At 46.9% G+C, this 17159-nt stretch overlaps 1 protein-coding gene across 1 annotated transcript in view; it reads left to right on the top strand.

Moving 5' to 3' along the window:
- The first annotated feature begins 13097 nt into the window (after positions 1–13097).
- Helb (DNA helicase B) overlaps positions 13098–17159 on the top strand; it is a 29312-nt gene continuing 25250 nt past the window's right edge. Inside the window, exons 1-3 of the mRNA XM_052753461.1 lie at positions 13098–13343; positions 15005–15394; positions 16768–16937. Of these exons, the coding sequence (XP_052609421.1) occupies positions 13166–13343; positions 15005–15394; positions 16768–16937 (738 nt within the window). The 5' untranslated portion in view covers positions 13098–13165. The remainder of the gene's footprint in view (positions 13344–15004; positions 15395–16767; positions 16938–17159) is intronic.

Here is a 17159-nt window from a genome sequence, read left to right as displayed (position 1 = left end):
GCACAAAGCTACACAGAGAAACCTTGTCTCAAAAAAAAAAGAATCTTTCATTTTCCGCATAATTTTTTTCTACACTATTTCCCTCGCTTTCTCAGAGATATTCTGCAATTCCACTTTTTAAAATACACCCTCCTCATCTCATTATGTGGACACATGCATTCTTTTTCCAGTTAATAAGCGCAAACAGGAAATGGCTTGACACATATATTCATTTCGGTGCACAATTCCTGAATATTTACGGTATAGAAGAAAGGTTTTACCACAAGAAACAGATACTGCTGTTAATAAAATGAGGCATTGGAAACCAGATCAAGGGCTGGGTGCGAGGGTGCACGCCTTTAATCCCAGCACCTGAGAGGCAGATGATAGTGGATCTCTCTGAGGTCAGGGCCAGCCTGGTCTATACAGAGAGTTCCAGGCCAGTCAAAGCTGTATAATGAGACCCTGCCTTTGAAACAAAAAGAAAGAAAGATGAAAAAAAAAAAAGCAGAGTAGGGATCTCTGGTCTAAGAAACACACTGTGGTGATCTGAAAGAAAATGGCCCCCAAAGGGAGTGGCACTATTAAGGAGGTGTGGCCTTGTTGGAAGAAGTGTATCACTGTGGGGGTGGGCTTTGAGATTTTTTTCTCAAGCTTCATTTAGTATGACAGTGAGTGACTTCCTGTTGCCTGAAAGATGTGGGCACTGGGCTATTTCTCCAGCACCATGTCTGCCTGCATGATGTCATGCTTCCCACCATGATGGTCTGAACCTCTGAACTGTAAGTGAGCAATCCCAATTAATTAAGAATCACCATGATCATGGTGTCTCTTCACAGCAATAGTAAATCCTAACTAAGGCACACAAGAACTCAAGTTGCCAGTTCCTTCAGGAACCATTGTTCTCATACATAACCCTAAGACTTTCTCTTTGGAAACAACCTCAGATTGAACAATGTCATGACCACATTTGAGACAGGAAAGTTTAGCAAGGGGTAGCCATATTTACCTTCAATTCTAGTGCCCAAGAGGCAGAGGCAAGTGAATCTCTGTGAGTTTGAAGATAGCCTGACCTACATAGGGAGTTTCAGGCTAGCTAGGGCTACACAATGAGACCCTATCCGGAAAAAAGGAAGAAAGAAAAAGGAAGTAGGGAAAGTCATCATCACCAGGGCCTTTTGAGAAATCCTTTCTTTCCTAGAGTAAGTTGTATGATTCCTATGGAAAGGGAGAGATACCTGGCAATGCCTGGCTTTGTCACCATTCAGTATGAAGATGCTACAGAGGCAACACACGCACACGCACACACACACACACACACACACACACACACACACACACACACACACACCTTTGTGTAGCTATAATAAAGCAGGATATGACAAGAACAATGTTACGGTTTAGGGCTTTGTGGATCTCTGATCTGGCTCCTTCAATTGTGAGTTTGGCACCTGAAGACTGGAATTGCATCCGGATCCTCGATGAGCTCGTGGTCGGACTGGGACGAGAACACAGCACTAGACATGATTAAGATTATTTCCTGATGGGCTAAACACGAGCCTGGATGTGGCTGTGCTAGTCATCACTTTCTCGCGTGGAACCGGTTTGCCTCTTGCTGTGTGTTTCCTCGGCGAGTTGTCTTCCTCTCCTCCTCCTCTGTCCCCTGGCTCTTTTCTTCCGCTGTCCTTAAGGAGGAGTGTTCCTTAGCCCTCGCTCTCATCTTCGGCCTCTGCGGTCTAGCCTGCAACCACATTGCCACCTGCCTCCGGAATCGTTATCTTTAATTCTTCATCGGCTTTCCGTCGGACCCGCAGCCTCACCTGTTACCTGTGTGTCTCTTTCCAGATGTTCCACAGACCCACCCAGCTGTCCACAACTAAGTTGGTATGTTTCTCACAAACTGTTTTCTCTTCCTGTATGCCCCGTATCATAGTCCTTCCTCATTTGAGCGGTCAACAATCCGCCTGGGGTCTTTCTCCCTAACCTTCCCTGAAGCCTTCACCTCCTCTCTACATACTCTATCTTGGTGAAGGCCAGGGCTCAGAGCCGAATGCCTACAGGAGGTAAACAAGCGAGAGAGGACAGAATGGTAAGGTTGGGGCCCACTAGAGCCGGCAGACTGCCTTTAATGGAGGCACAGGGTTCTTAGAATAAGCAGCCTCTTGCCATGAGGGAGTACTAGCCCCATATTGCCAGGTGTTCTAGATGAAAGAGAAGCCTACATTTTAAGTGTAAAAATCTTCTGATTTTTAAGCATGACATGTAAGTAGACTTAAAAAGAATGAACAGTGTTGAATGGGAGACAAGCAGGCCTTGCTTCCAGCCCCATCCCCACCAGGGAGCATGCATCATGCCCAAGATCTACTCACATGCTTCCAGTTGACGATTTCTGCACAGGCTCTGCTAATCTCTTGCGGGGGAATATTGCAGATGGTTCCCGAATTCTTCATCATGTCACTCCACTGTCAGAGGGATCATGAGCATGTCTAGTGATACAACGATATCTGTCGTCATCATGACTTGGAGCATTCACTACACGCCAGCTACCATGACACGAGCCTCACCGAACCATTCCAATGGCCCCATGTGGTGCCATCATCGTCACTGTGTAGAATGTTGGGAAAACAGGTGACATGCCCCCAAGGTTCCAGCTCTCAGGCTGATGCTTTGTGACCTTCCATACTGTCTTCTTTCCCTTTGCCCTGCCATGTCCCAATCCAGTGCTTTTAATTTTTTTTTGGTGATGCGTTACCCCTTCCTCGCACAGAGAAACCCAGGAAGCTCTATGCCTAGTTCTTATCACATGACTCTTGGAAGGACTTTCCTCAAGTCTCCCAAGTCCCCCTCTGAGATAAGGGGCCATCTGAAACTGGCAGTGCCATCTGGATGGAGTGACTCGAATAAGGACTTGCGTGGGCCCCAGCCTCGGTTTCTACCCTTTGATGTCTTCTCTGACCCTCTGTTTCACGCGTGGGCTGACTGGATGCTTGGAGAAGTTCCAGGAGTCACACCCATCTGGATTCCTCTCTGTCTGCGCAGCAGGTTCCGGATCTGAAAGGAGGAAACTTTCAAACTGGTCTCCCACTGGCAAACACAGCATGTTTTAAATTTAGAGTCCTACAAGCTGGGTTTTACTGGGTGGCATTTACATATGGCCTCGGAAAGCTTACATCGTTAAATACAGAGGTCCCATAACAACTGAGTATACGTGGGGGCCTTACATACCTGTGAAAGACTAGGACAGTGACGTCATAACTGTGATGGCTGTTTTTGGTTGTCAACTTGACAAGATCTTCAACTAACTAAAACCCAAGTGGCTGGGTACACCTGTGAGGGATTTTTTTTTTTCTTAATTATTATTTGAAGTGGGAAGATCCACTTTAAATCCAGATCTTTTGAGATGGGAAGATCCACCTCAAATCTGGGTCACACCTTCTGGGGGCAGCCTAGATAAAGGACATGAAAGAACGAAGCTTTTATTCTTCGCCTGCTTGCCCTCACACTCACTGGCAAGTCCATTCCTTCACTGGCATTGGAGCCCACTTCTTTGGGATTCCAGCACATCCTGAAGACTAGCTGAGACATCCAGCCTCATGGACTGAATAACTACTGGATTCTTGGACTAGAAAGCCATTGTTGGACTGGCTGGACCACAGCCTGTATAACATTCTAATAAATCCCATATATATCCATCATTTCTGTTCCTCTAGAGCAGTAGTTCTCAACTTTCCCAATGCTACTATCATTGAATGCAGTTCCTCCTGTCGTGGTGACCCCCAACTGTAAAATTATTTTCATTCCGACTTCATAACTGTAATTTTGCTACTGTCATGAATTGTAATGTCAATAGTTTTGGAGACAGAGGTTTGCCAATTTGAGACAGCACCTGGTAGCGGCCCGAATGGCAGCGAGAAAGCAGTGCAGAGCCAGCCCCAAGCCGCGGTGAGGTGGGGTACCCTAGGTAAGTGTGGACGTGGAGCTGGGGGCCCAACCTTTGGCATGGGACTCCAGCTCTACACTTCTGGTTTGCCACTTTGCCATTTGCCGGCGTGGTTGGGACTGCTGCCTCCTCCCAGCTCGCTCCCAAGCCCTGCAGTCTGCCCTAGAACCAGCCAATCAGAAAAGGGCAGATCCTGCAACCCCCCCTCCCCCCCCCCCCCCCCCCCCGCCCCCCTCTGATACATCCCTGGGCATGCCAACACATCCAAAGACGCCACAACCAATCAAGTTTAAACTGATGTACTGTTGCTTGCTTAGCCAATCATGTTTGCTGGAGATGACATAACTGTCCCTGGAATTCCCCCAGCTGGGCTTAAAAAGAGCTTCAGAGCTTCTCTCGGGGAGTAGTCACCATTTTGTTGTGTGACTGATCCCTGCATGCAGGAAATTTCTCTCCAGAAATAAACGCTCTTGCTCTTGCTTACATGAGTGGTGGTCTTTTGTGGGGTGATTCACTGACCCTAACACCAAGGGGTCACAACCCACAGGTTAAGAACCACTGCTCTAGAAAATTGTGACTAATATAATAGCAAAAAGTCAGTTGAAAGGGAAATTTCAGGGGAAGAAGAGTAGCTGTGACTTAAGGTTGAGTTAGATGTACTAACTCCTGGACACTCCTTGGCTGCAAAAGCATCCCTAACACAGCACCCCAGCTGACAAGGTTACCACTTACCGAGAAGATGGCAGTGTCTCTGAAGAGCAGTGGAGACGCAAAAGGAATTATTCTTGCTTGAAATAGGAAGTCCTGGTCAAGTATCACAGGAAAGGGGTCAGTCAACAACAATATGTCTTAAACAGAGCCAAAATGGAAAAGGGGAGAAAAAAAACCAATCATTTCTTCTACATGCACTGATCTGCAAACCCCGAGTGGAGACTACTTACAACTTGATCCAATAATTGTAAGAAAGTAAGCAGCTGCATCACAATGGGAACTATCACTTATTGATAGCAGGATATTGTGATGTCTTCATAATTGATTTAAATCTACCCAAAGGTCCCAGGGAAACACGTATGTTTGATGAATCTCAAACGAAACGATGTATTAGGAATCATTTATATTGTACTGCAGTACGGACCTCCTTGCAACCCCAAGTGTGCCTGGGGGGCATGTACGAGCAGGTAAATATGGAGCAGAGAGCCGGTGCTCAGCAGCCAGCCTCCTGGATTTGATTCCTGGCTCTGCCGATCCCAACTCTACACTCATTACTTACTTACTCATTAGCAGATTCCTCATAAATACAATGGACACTTTTTAATTGAGTGTGTCTGTGATGCATGCATGCACGTGCAGGCATGGGTATGGGGGATTGCACCTGCCAGCACGGGCTCACATGGAGACCATAGGCTCCATCTTTGCTAATTCTTTCCATAGTCTGCTGCTTTTTATGAGTTATATGAGATGAGAGAAATAATCTTCACCCAACTCCTACAAAACCCAACATGGCCATCTAAAGATTGATGCCCAGCACTATCTCTATATGGAAGCTGGGCCAATCATTTACGTTTTACTGCTATTTCAATAATAGCATATTCAGTAATAAAGGAGATTCTAGACAGGGTGTTTAAGGAGGAAGTGATTTGCAATCACCACACTGTCTTATATGTTATAAACTTTCAATGAAACAGAAATGTGATGATATGGACCAAGCCCATCAAATACTTTAGCATGAAGAAACACGTGATTAAAGTAAGCTGAATGGGATTGTAACTGAGGTGAATGAGGCCATTGCTTTGGTTGTAACATTTAGAGACAAAGGCTTAATGTGTCATGAACCCTAATTGGTCTTAATAAAAACCCGGAGCCAGATATCGGGGCCAATGCTGAAAGATCAGCGAGACAAAGGAACAAGCCACAGCCACCTCTCACCTCACCAGCTCTTCAACCAAAAGAGACCAAAGCGCCTGTCTCCTCCCACCTTATATTCCTCTCTCCGCCCAGCCATATCACTTCCTGTCTCCACCTCCCTAGTGCTGGGATTAAAGGTGTATGCCTCCACTGCCTGGCTCTGTTTCTCTTTCAGACTGGATCAATCTTATGTAGCCCAGGCTGGCCTTGAACTCACAGAGATCTGCTTCTGCCTCCTGAGTGCTGGGATTAAAGGTGTGCGCCACCACCGCCTGGCCTCCGTGGCTAACTGGTGGCTGAGCTCTGCACTCTGATCTTCAGGCCAGCTTTATTTGTTAGATCACAAGCAAAATATCACCACAGCTTAACATTAGTATCAATTAATGAGTTGCTTTTGATTTTGTGTTGTTTTTCCCCCTTCTAGTGTATCTCCAGTTATAGGCAAGTCTTGATCCTAAGGAACACATTAGAGACATAGACATCAGCTCTTTGGGTGTGTGTGTGTGTGTGTGTGTGTGTGTGTGTGTGTGTGTGTGTGTGGTGAAGTTTTGTGTGTTTGTGTGTATGTGTATATGTGTGTGTGTGTATATATGTGTGTAGTATATGTGTGTGTGTATGGTTTGTGTATATATATGTGGGGTGTGTGTGTATATGTGTGTATGTATATGTGTATATATATGAGTGTGTGTGTGTGTCACATCTACTTGTGCTCCTTTGGTAATGTCTCGGTAGTTTGGCATCCCCACAGCTCCTCAGGCCAGGGCACAAGCGTTTTCCATACCTCCTTTGTTCTATTATTTGCCGGTATATACATCTTAATTAAGTCACAGGAAATTTTTGGCAAGATCTCTCTCTCTCTCTCTCTCTCTCTCTCTCTCTCTCTCCATCTCTCTCACTTATTACATCTCTCTCTGTATTCACCAAAAATAAATCTTTACTGTAAGACCCACCATTACATCAGGAAAGACAGGCTAGGTTCAGATGGAATGAGAAACGGCTCCACTATCTGGGTAGATTAATGTTTCAAGGTTACCCTCGCACTGCCTATCATACGACGCCACAGCATCTCTCCTCATCGTGCCGCAATCACCAGGCAAAGGACCATCGGGGTGGAGAGTGCAGCCTCCACAGTTTGATGCTTCTATTCTGAAAGGACTTCTCCCACGGGCCAAAGTAAGTCAAGTGGACATAAGATGAAGTACAGTTCCCCAGGTACCCAGAAATAGCGAGGGAGCCCGATAGCAGTGGTCAGTAAAACTGCAAGACAGGAGTACATATTTGTTGACTGCGATCTAACATGTTTCTGTTTTGACTTCTACTCTGCATAACTGTCCATCCTTATGGTGATCCTGTGATTGACTTATTTCCTGCCTTAATGCTGCCATTCCCCTTTGGACCCCAGTTTCACCATCAAAACAGATGGAGCACTATTTTAAACATTTGTCAAGATAAATTAATTCGAATTGCTTTCAGCATAGCCATGAAGCCGCCATTATTATGGCTACATCTTAATTGCATCCTTACCTCATCGCACTCATTAAACGGGTCACCCAACTTTATTCCTTCCTCACTCAACACAATAAAATGTTTAAGGTTCTAGCGACACCTTGATCGTGTTATCTAAGTTGATGCCGTTCAGATATACCGCAGCAAACGTATTTAACATGTCACCACGAAAGACATTATCTAACACACAAAAAAAATCTAAGTAAGAATTGGTGTGGCTTTTTTTTTTTTTTTTTTTTTTTTTTTTTGGTTTTTCGAGACAGGGTTTCTCTGTGTAGCTTTACGCCTTTCCTGGAACTCGCTTTGGAGACCAGGCTGGCCTCGAACTCACAGAGATCCGCCTGGCTCTGCCTCCCGAGTGCTGGGATTAAAGGCGTGCGCCACCACCGCCCGGCAAATTGGTGTGTTTTAAACAATATGAGATTTTGTTTCTTGATTCAGATGAATTGGTTGATTTAATAAGCATTTCCTGGGATAGATTTTAAGGGGACGATGACATCAGGGCATGGTTTATAGATTAGTCACCACGTTTTCCAAAGAGAATGGTTAAGCTTTAAAAAAGAACAAATGTTTAGTAGCTACTTACTGATCTCATAGCCTCCGACCAGCAAATTCTGGATCCAGCTCACTTCTCTTGAGTCTCATCTCCGTGGACTGCCCACGGGTGATCTGGGAGTCACTCTTTTTTTTTTTTTTTTTAAGATTTATTTATTATGTATACAGTGTTCTGCCTGCATGTATGCCTGCAGGCCAGAAGAGGGCACCAGATCTCATTACAGATGGTTGTGAGCCACCATATGGATGCTGGGAATTGAACTCAGGACCTCTGGAAGAGCAGCCAGTGCTCTTAACCTCTGAGCCATCTCTCCAGCCCTCAAAATTGAGATTTTTTTAAAAAAAATTTATGTATATGAGAATTTTTGCCTGCATGTGAGCATGTGCACCACATGTTACCTGGTACTTCCAGGGGTCATAAGAGACATCAGATCCTCTGAAACTGGAGTTACAGTTATAAAGCCACCATGTGGGTGCCAGGAACCGAACCTGGGTCCTCTGCAGGAGCAGCCAGTGCCCTTAGTGGTTGAGCCATCTCTCCAGGCCTGTTGCCACTTTTTATGGCTGCATGTTATAAGAGGGCACGTGTTCCCATTACAGATGGCTGTGAGCCACCATGTGATTGCTGGGAATTGAACTCAGGACCTCTGGAAGAACAGCCAGTGCTTTTAATCTCTGAGCCATCTCTCCAGCCCGAGATCATTGATTCTTTAAAAGACTTTTCAAGTATCCCTTGGTAAGCTTTGCTTGAATCAGTTGTTACGTCAGGAATTGCAAAATTATGTTTTCTACCTTCAGAACCTTCTCTTTCTCAACCTTCCTTTCTGCTACTATGAAGCTTAGGATGTGGTGGTTACCGGGGCATCCCTGGCCAAGACAGCAATGCCCCAGGAAAGGTCAGTAAAGCTCGTGGAGATGACCCACTCCAGAGACGGTTTCAGGGAACAGCATCTGCTGTATTGCTCGTGAGCAACCACTTCTATAGTGGAAGCCAATCAATTATGATTGGTTAGCGCATTACCTCGGATTGGATAGTGAGCACTCATACCACCAGGGTCTCTATGTGGAAAAAAGGGATGTGGAGACATTAAAGAAGACGTGGAGAGTGTCAATTTTTTCCACAGGCCAGTGACTGGCTACTCAGGCTACTTCAGAATTCAGTGCTCTGACTTCTGGAACATGGTATGCCAAGCTTCTTATCTAGAAGCACAGTATGCCAAGTATTTTTCCTCCATTAGGGCATTTTCTCCTCCAGTAGGGAACATCTCGGAAGAGCCGGTAGAAAGAATGGAAGAGCCAGGTGAGGAGGAGTCCTACAAAATGCAAACTTCTGAACTTGACTGTTGTGTGACAAGACTTTGCTTGAGGAGACACAACACACAATTTTCCTCACCCCAGATAGGGAGCCCACAGCACCATGGCAGTCTAAGGTCCAGATACCACCAAAGTCCAACTTGGTGAACCAACAAAGTCCAACTTAGTGAACCAATGAGTTTTTTTTTTTTTTTGCGGGGGGGGGGGGGGGGGGGGATGGGGATGGGGGAGAGGTTATTTACAGGAGTATGGGTGAGGGGTTAATTAGGAGCAGAAATGACTCAAAGCCAACTGCATCACTAACATGAGTGAGAGCTCACAAAATCTGGGAACCTGGAGCACACTGCACAGCTCATAGGCAGCTCACCAGGCTGGAGAGTGCCCCTTCCAAGGGACTCAGTTGGTCTAAACCTCTTCCAGGCAGCTTAGCTCTTTCAGGCAGCTGTCTGGTCTGGTCTCGGAGCCGTCTTTGCAGACTGGTTTACCAGAGTGACTCTAGGCTGCTCAGAGTATTTACTCTTGTGAAGAAAGGGCCTAATGAATATTTCAGTTTCAGGGACTTCCTGAAGCTGTTTCGAACTGTTTACCTGTTGTTGCATGAATCCTATTTGGTCTTAATAAAAACCCGGAGCCAGGTATCGGGGTGAAAACTGAGAGATCAGAGGAGCAGGGCAAGCCACAGCCACCTCACCTCTTCCCTCACCAACTCCTCAGCCTGAAAAAGCATGAGTTCCTGTCTCCTTCTGCCTACTCTGCCCAGCCATATCACTTCCTGTCTCAATCTTCCTAGTGCTGGGAGCAAAGGTGTGTGCCACCACTGCCTGGCTGTTTCTCTTTTAGACTGGATTAATCTTGTGCAGCCCTGCGTGGCCTTGAACTCACGGAGATCCAGACAGATCTCTGTCTCTGCCTCTGGACTTCTAGGATTAAAGGTGTATGCCACCACTGGCTGGCCTCTATGTTTAATCTAGTGGCTTGTTCTGTCCTCTGATTTTCAGGCAAATTTTATTTGTTCAGAATATCACCCCACATTTACCTTATGTCTTAAGGCTCATCCGTGCGAGGTGGACTATTACAGTCTCGGAAGAAACCGCTCCAAAATATTGACACGGTTGCGGAACTCATGAACTCACAACATTTGTGTTTGCCTGCCCAAGATGAATCCGGCCAAATGTAGGCACAGATGGGGAGATGCTCCCCAAGCCCCATCTCTTGCTGAGGTGTTAACAGAATAGTGGTCATAAGCGTGTAGGTGATGGATATCTGAGGGGTGAATTTCAGAGTGAAAATGTGTGTGTGTGTGTGGGGGGGGGTATACCAATAATGGAGGCCAGCAGAGAAGGCTAAGGATGAGAATATAAATGGCCAGGGAGGCAGGAGGGAAACTTGAGAAGGTGAGTGGCCGAGCTCAGGCACCCAAACAAGACAGGACAGTCATCAGTGCTGAGGATTCAGGTAAAACACAGGCTAAAAGGTGTCCTGTGGACTTCCTCTGCTGAAGCCCGATTCTACAAAGGGTGGAAACAGTAACCACGTGTGACGGACGGGAATGAAAAAAAAATGAAATAAAAGGAAGAGAGCGAGACTACTTCGAAAGTATAGAGAAGATTTTTAGTGTAGATGAAGGGAAGAAAGCAGAGTCCAGGCTGAACAGGGACAGCAGACTAAACCAGAGCATGAGAGGAGAGAGAGGGAGGGAGAGCGAAAAGAGGAGCTGCCGAATAAGGCGGCCAGGCTGAATGGCAAAGAGAGTGAGTGGTAGGCGAAAAGGCCAGATTATCTTGGGAAGGGCAGCCCAGCTCTGGGCTGGAGAAGTTCAGGGTAGCAGTCAGGGTACACCAGCTATACCCTGTAACAGGTAGGGACTGAGGGATGCTGGGAGAACCTGGCCGCTTTGATACGCTAAATAGGCACCTTAGTTAGCCTTTTGTTCCGGTTTGAGACCTAACAGGAAGGAATTCAAGCTGCAGCGGAACCCTAGAAACACTGGGCTTCTGTTCCCCCAGGACGAAGTTTTCCTGCTGGGAACATTTACCAATTTATACCCAAGAGGGAGATCAAGTTTAGCTTTTCTTCAATGGCTCTTGGTTCCCTATTCACAGAGTCCCTCTGCATCTATGGAGGATTGGCTCTTGGCCCCCTCAGATACTAGGGCACGCACAAGTCTCTCTATAAGCAGAACTCTCTGCCTACAGTTTACTGTATCCCCCAATTAAAATATCTTTATAGGATTTATACTTAATACAAGGTAAATGCTGTATAAATAGTTTTCTGCATTGCTTAGACAATGGCAAGGAAAATGTCTGAGGAATGGAGAGATGGCTCAGCATTTAAAACATTGGCTGCTCTTCCAGAAGATGCAGGTTTGATTCCCAGCACCCACATGGCAGCTAACTACTGTCTGTAACTTCAATTCCAGGGAACTTTTGCATTTGGCATGCAAATGGTGCACAGACATACATGTAAGCAAAAAAGCAGTCACACACATTAAAAATAATTATAAATGAAATCTAAAAGAAAGGAAGATGCCTGTACGTATTCACCACAGATGGATTTTTGTTGTTGTTGTTTTGTTTTTCGAGGCAGGGTTTCTCTGTGTAGTTTAGGAGCCTGTCCTGTATCTCTTTCTGTAGATTGGGCTGACCTCAAACTCACAGAGATCCATCCACCTGGCTCTGCCTCCCAAGTGCTGGGATTAAAGGTGTGCGCCACCACCGCCAGGCTACAGATGCAATTTCAAGCAGGCGGCTCTCTGTGAGTTTTGAGGCCAGCCTGGTCTACAGAGCGAGATCCAGGACAAGCACCAAAACTACGCAGAGAAACCCTGTCTCGAAAAACCAAAAAAAAAAGTGTGCTTAACCTGCAGATGGTTGACCCTATGCACGTGGCATTTGGGTATGACCAGCACCTTTATTAGAAAACAGTATAGGTTTTTGGACTTAGTAAACACTGCAGTGTTTAGGATTGACAAAAGGGTAATTACGTAACAAACAACGCCTTTACAGTAAAACATTTTATAGCACTCCTTAAAGGACACCATGACCTTTAAATACTATCCCCGCATCGTAGGAAAACCATGACCGCTTCGAGACGGGTTTCTCTGTGTAGTTTTGGTGCCTGTCCTGAATCTCGCTCTGTAGACCAGGCTGGCCTCGAACTCACAGAGATACTTCTGGCTCTGCCTCCTGAGTGCGCAGTTTAAGTTTTTAAATCACTCTTCTCTTTCTTTACTTCCTGTCTCAAGTCTGTATATTCTCCGGGCTGCCAGTCTCCACCCATTGCTTTACTGAAAACAGGAACTAGCTAAACTTTAAAAAGTCGGGGAAAACAGCATCTAAACCGGAAAGGTGGAAAGGGCTTCTCTAAAAGCCACCAAAGCCAACGGTTTCCAAGTCCCTCAGAGTATAAAAATGGATAACCCAGACCATGCCTTAAAATAAGAATCCGCATCACCGTCTTAACTCCCAAAGCAGAAACCGTGGAAAGGGACCTAGATGCCTACCTGCCTAAGTGCCCTAGGTGATGTAAACAACTCCTCCGCGGCCCTTTTATGGGTAAGGAGAGGAAGCACCAAGCCGTCGCCACCGGGCTGTCTGCCCCCAAGGTCTTTAAAGGCCTCTGCTATGCTATTTTTTAGGAGGGGGAGTGGCCGACGCCCTGCTTTCCCGGGGTTCATCGCGGTTTCCTCTCCGCCAGAAACGCCCTGCACTTCTGGAGAGCGCCTTTCGGCAAAAGTCAGCGGCGGATGCCCAGTTGCACCTCCAGGAGCGCACACCCACCCAGGGGGCGGGTCCCTCCTCTCCAGGGGGCGGAGCATCCCAAGGCCACGCCCCACACCCCACGCCGCCCAGGCGTCCCCGGAAGCTGATGCGCTCGCCCGGGTGGAGCTGATTGGCTGGCTGCAGCCAGGGGCATCGCGCGGGGTTTTCCGGAGTTGGGTTGGGGCTGAGTTTGCATTCTGAGAGCATGGCCGGGCCGTGCGTGCACCTGCGCGAGCTGCGAGGCCCCCTGCACCCCGACAAGGACGACACCGAGGAGGAGTGCGTGCAGGAGGAGGACGGGGACCGGGACTCGGAGTTCGTGGACGCCGAGGAGCTCTGCAGCGGCGGCATCCAGGCGGGCAGCCTGCCGGGGCGCTCCCGAGGTGAGCGAGCGCCGCCGGGCGGGTTTGCCGGGTGCACGGACGGACTTTCGGTTCTGATCGGCGGCGGGGGGTGGGGGGGGGACAGACGCGGGACAAACGGGGGTGCAGACGAGGGGATAGACGGAGGGCAGACGGGAGACAGACGGGGAGGGGGGAGGGAACAGGCGGGGGACAGATAGGGGACAGGCGGGGGGGGGGGGGGGGGGACCGGCTGGGGACAGACAGGACAAGCGGGGACAGACGGGGAGGGGACAGGCGGGGACAGGCAGGGGACAGGCGGGGACAGACGGGGGGCACAGGAGGGGACAGACGGGGACAGGTAGGGAGGGGGACAGGGACAGAGACAGACGGGGGACAGACGGCGGGACAGGCTGGGGGGGGGCAGGGACAGACATGGGACAGACTGGAGGACAGGTTGGGGGGGGTGACGACAGGTGGAGGAACAGGTGGACAGGCGGACCTGTGTCCTGGCGCAGCGGCCTCACGGTACTTACCATGAAGCAGTGAGAGTGGTGGCAGCAGTGACTGGCATACCGTGAGTCAAGCTTCCTCTTTACAATGTTTACAGTTGTTGGAGGTAGTTTGACAGTCGGGGAAGTAGATGTGGTGCCTGGATTCCCACCCAGAAACTTTGATTACGCTGCCCTGCCTGAATCAAAGATGGTGTTGTTCTTTAGTAACTTTGAGAAAACGCGCGCGCGTGCGCGCGCACACACATATACACACACACACACACCCCTACACACACTTTCATGCACATACACACATATACACACATTTACAAATACAAATATACATACACAATACACACACACCCACATACATGCACACATGCCCATATATTCACTCATACACATACATGCACACATGCACGCACATTCACACATACACATGCATACACACACATACTCACACACACGTTATGCTTGCATGGTCTAGTACAATAACAGCTGCTGACCACGTGCGGCCACAGACATTGTCAATGAAACACAGCCAGTGCCAGTGAGGAGCTACTGCATTTTTAAGTATGACTGACTGAATTTGAACTCAAAGCACAGAATGACGTGTTGGCGGAAGTGCAGCCGGCTCTCCTGGCCGGAGCATTTGGCCCTGGGACACCCCAGGGAGAGAAGGTGATGATGTCACCATCCCGGTGGAAATACCCCTCATGACTTAGGCAGCTGTTCTCTGATCACAGAAGCAGGCACATTTAGTGCTGAGATGGAGCACCACACATGGAGGAGAGACATACATGTGATTCATGCTGGAGAAGTGAGCTGAGCTCTGCGTAAACGTAGGGACCCGGCCAGGAGAGGCGAGCGCAGCCGAGAGAGCTGAACACCTTCATGCCCAGGGAGGCATCCTGGCAACTTGAAAGCCCCACATAGAGGCCAGTGTTGGCCGAGGCGATGGTAGCAGGCAGACTGGATTTCAAAGAGCAAATCCCCGCGTGCACCGTGCCTGCCTCCAGAATGTGCAGGTGGAGCCGCGTCCTTGTTGTAGACAGGGTGTCGGAGAAACAGGCAGGCAGATCGAAGTGTTGGAGGTAGCGGGTAGATGTCTGCGTGGATGGGTGAGGGGATCAGAGAGAGGTACATATTGGCGGAGACGTTTGCAAATTTCCGGTTCTCTTTATCTCCATCTTCCCCCCCCTTCTCTAGTTTCTATTCCCGACGAACTCACTAACGAGCGGTGCACCGTGAGAGGGCGGTTCCCCCTCCTGGGTCCTTGGTGGTGCGTGAAGGTTTCGGTTGTAAAGCCTGTGCGGTCCAAGATCTACCAAGCTCAAGGGTTTCCATCCTACTTTTTACAGTCCGACATGTCGCCACCCAGTCAAAAAAGTATCTGTTCGCTTTTCCTTAAAGAGTGTGGGTACGAGCGCAGAGATGAGTTTTTAAAATGGGTAGAGAGAGTGTCAAGCTTTGAAAAGCTAAACTTTGAAAATCTGCCGGAAACATTAAGACGTTTTGAAGGAGAGCCTGGAGAGAAAAATAAAAAAACATCTACTGAGAATGAGCAGGATGTGAGGAGACTGCCTGTGGAGGAAGCATGTAAGTATGCTTTTTATCGGTGAGTTTTTGGGTCGTTGAGACGCTGAATGACTGAAGTGTTACAGCTGTTAATTCCTGCCGTATCTTGCATAGGACAAACTGAGCCTCTCTGATCAGAAAATCTGAAGTGCTCCAAAATGTAAAACTTTCTGAGCATGGGCATGATACTATAGGTGACGTTTCCTCATTCATATGCATGAACTCTGTCTCATCCACAAAATTATTAAAATATTTTTACAGTGTTATTTTCAGCCTGTGTGTTTTAAGGTGCATATGAAAAGTAAACAGGTTGTATATTTAGGCTTGGATCCCATCCCCAAGCCTTCTTATAGGCCAATATTCTAGATTATGAAAGAAAAAAAAGTTTCCGAATATTTCTTCCGAGCATTTCAGATCAAGGACACAAAAATTCTGCCCACAGCTTGCAGGCCACATGTGACCAGGGATAGTTATGAATGTGGCCCAAGGTGAAGTCACCGTACTAAAGACGTGAGATTTATTTATTTATTTGTGGCTCAGTTTGGTTTTCAGTGGTGAACTTCTTAGGTGACAGTGTGTTGCAGTGTCAACAGTTTGAGTATGCCTGGGTCCTCTTTGAAGTCAGTCTGATGAAAATGTTACATTGAATTTGGTGTTTCTCCCCTGCAGCATGCAAGGATTCTAGTCAGTGATCTGCTTGATCCTGGAGGGTTCACCTTGAAACTGTGATTCTGTCTCTTTTGACTTTTGAGTTCACAGAGTCATTAAGCACCAAAGCTACACAGAGAAACCCTGTCTCAAAAAACAAAACCAAAAAAAGAAGACTGAAGAGGAAGGAAAGCCGTGGAATAATCTGCTTTAGAAATATTTCAATTCTGAATGAGTTAAAGTAGCATTAAAATATGGTTTTCTATCTGGACGTCTATATGCAGAAGACATTTTCTTTCTTAGTGAAATCAAATGAATTTTGTATCACACCAAAATGACTTCAAGGGCAAAAGAATCAGGGTTACAATTGGGAAAATAATTGTAAAGGTTAATGCGTAAATGATTTATTTTTGTGCTTAGTTTTAAATTTACCCTTATAGGATGCATTAGAGGGTTTTTTTTTTTTTTAATGATTATATTGCAAGCAAAACAAAAGACTAAGAAGCATCAAGTATATAATAAAGGACAGAAAGTTTGGTGCTCGTAACGAAGAAACCATCTTGGTAGAAATAATTCTATTAACTTTCATTTCTACCAAGTTAAAAATTCTATTAACTTTCTTAGTGCTTCAGGTAAATGGAGTAATCTTTCTGACTTAGGCGTCTTCAGCTGGTTGTGTTAAGAGAAAAGTCTCCCAGTCTAGGCTCACGGTATGTCTTGCTGTGTTCTTTCTTGACCTCCCGCAGTCCCGTTTGTGTGTGTGATGACAGCTTTGAAGTTCCCAAAAGTCATGGAATTCCTTCCAACTCTTTTTCCTCGGCACTTTCGAAGGCTCATCAGCTCAAGTTCTGAAGAGGTGTTGCAAAGGATAGAAGAAGCCTTGGGGGCACATCCGTGGAAGCTCGGGTTCCGCAGGGTAAGTCAGACATTTATTGTTCAGCATTCAGTAATCTTGGATAAGGCAGAGTTCTTCAAATGTGGCCACGTTTGAATTTCTTTCTGCTGAGAATATATGTGGATTTAGGGTTGAATTTTTTTTCCCTGAGTGTCATAGGTCAACATAAACGTCTTAGGTCTATAATTCTGACACGACTATAAAGTCAATAAATAATGAAGTCGACTGATTAATAAACAGAAA

The sequence above is a fragment of the Peromyscus californicus genome, unplaced genomic scaffold (genome assembly GCF_007827085.1).
Source record: "Peromyscus californicus insignis strain IS unplaced genomic scaffold, ASM782708v3 Scaffold_24__1_contigs__length_46423439, whole genome shotgun sequence".
Lineage (NCBI taxonomy): Eukaryota > Metazoa > Chordata > Mammalia > Rodentia > Cricetidae > Peromyscus > Peromyscus californicus.
The sequence above is the reverse complement of the archived record's forward strand: the minus strand, read 5'-3'. Positions and strand labels throughout refer to the sequence as shown.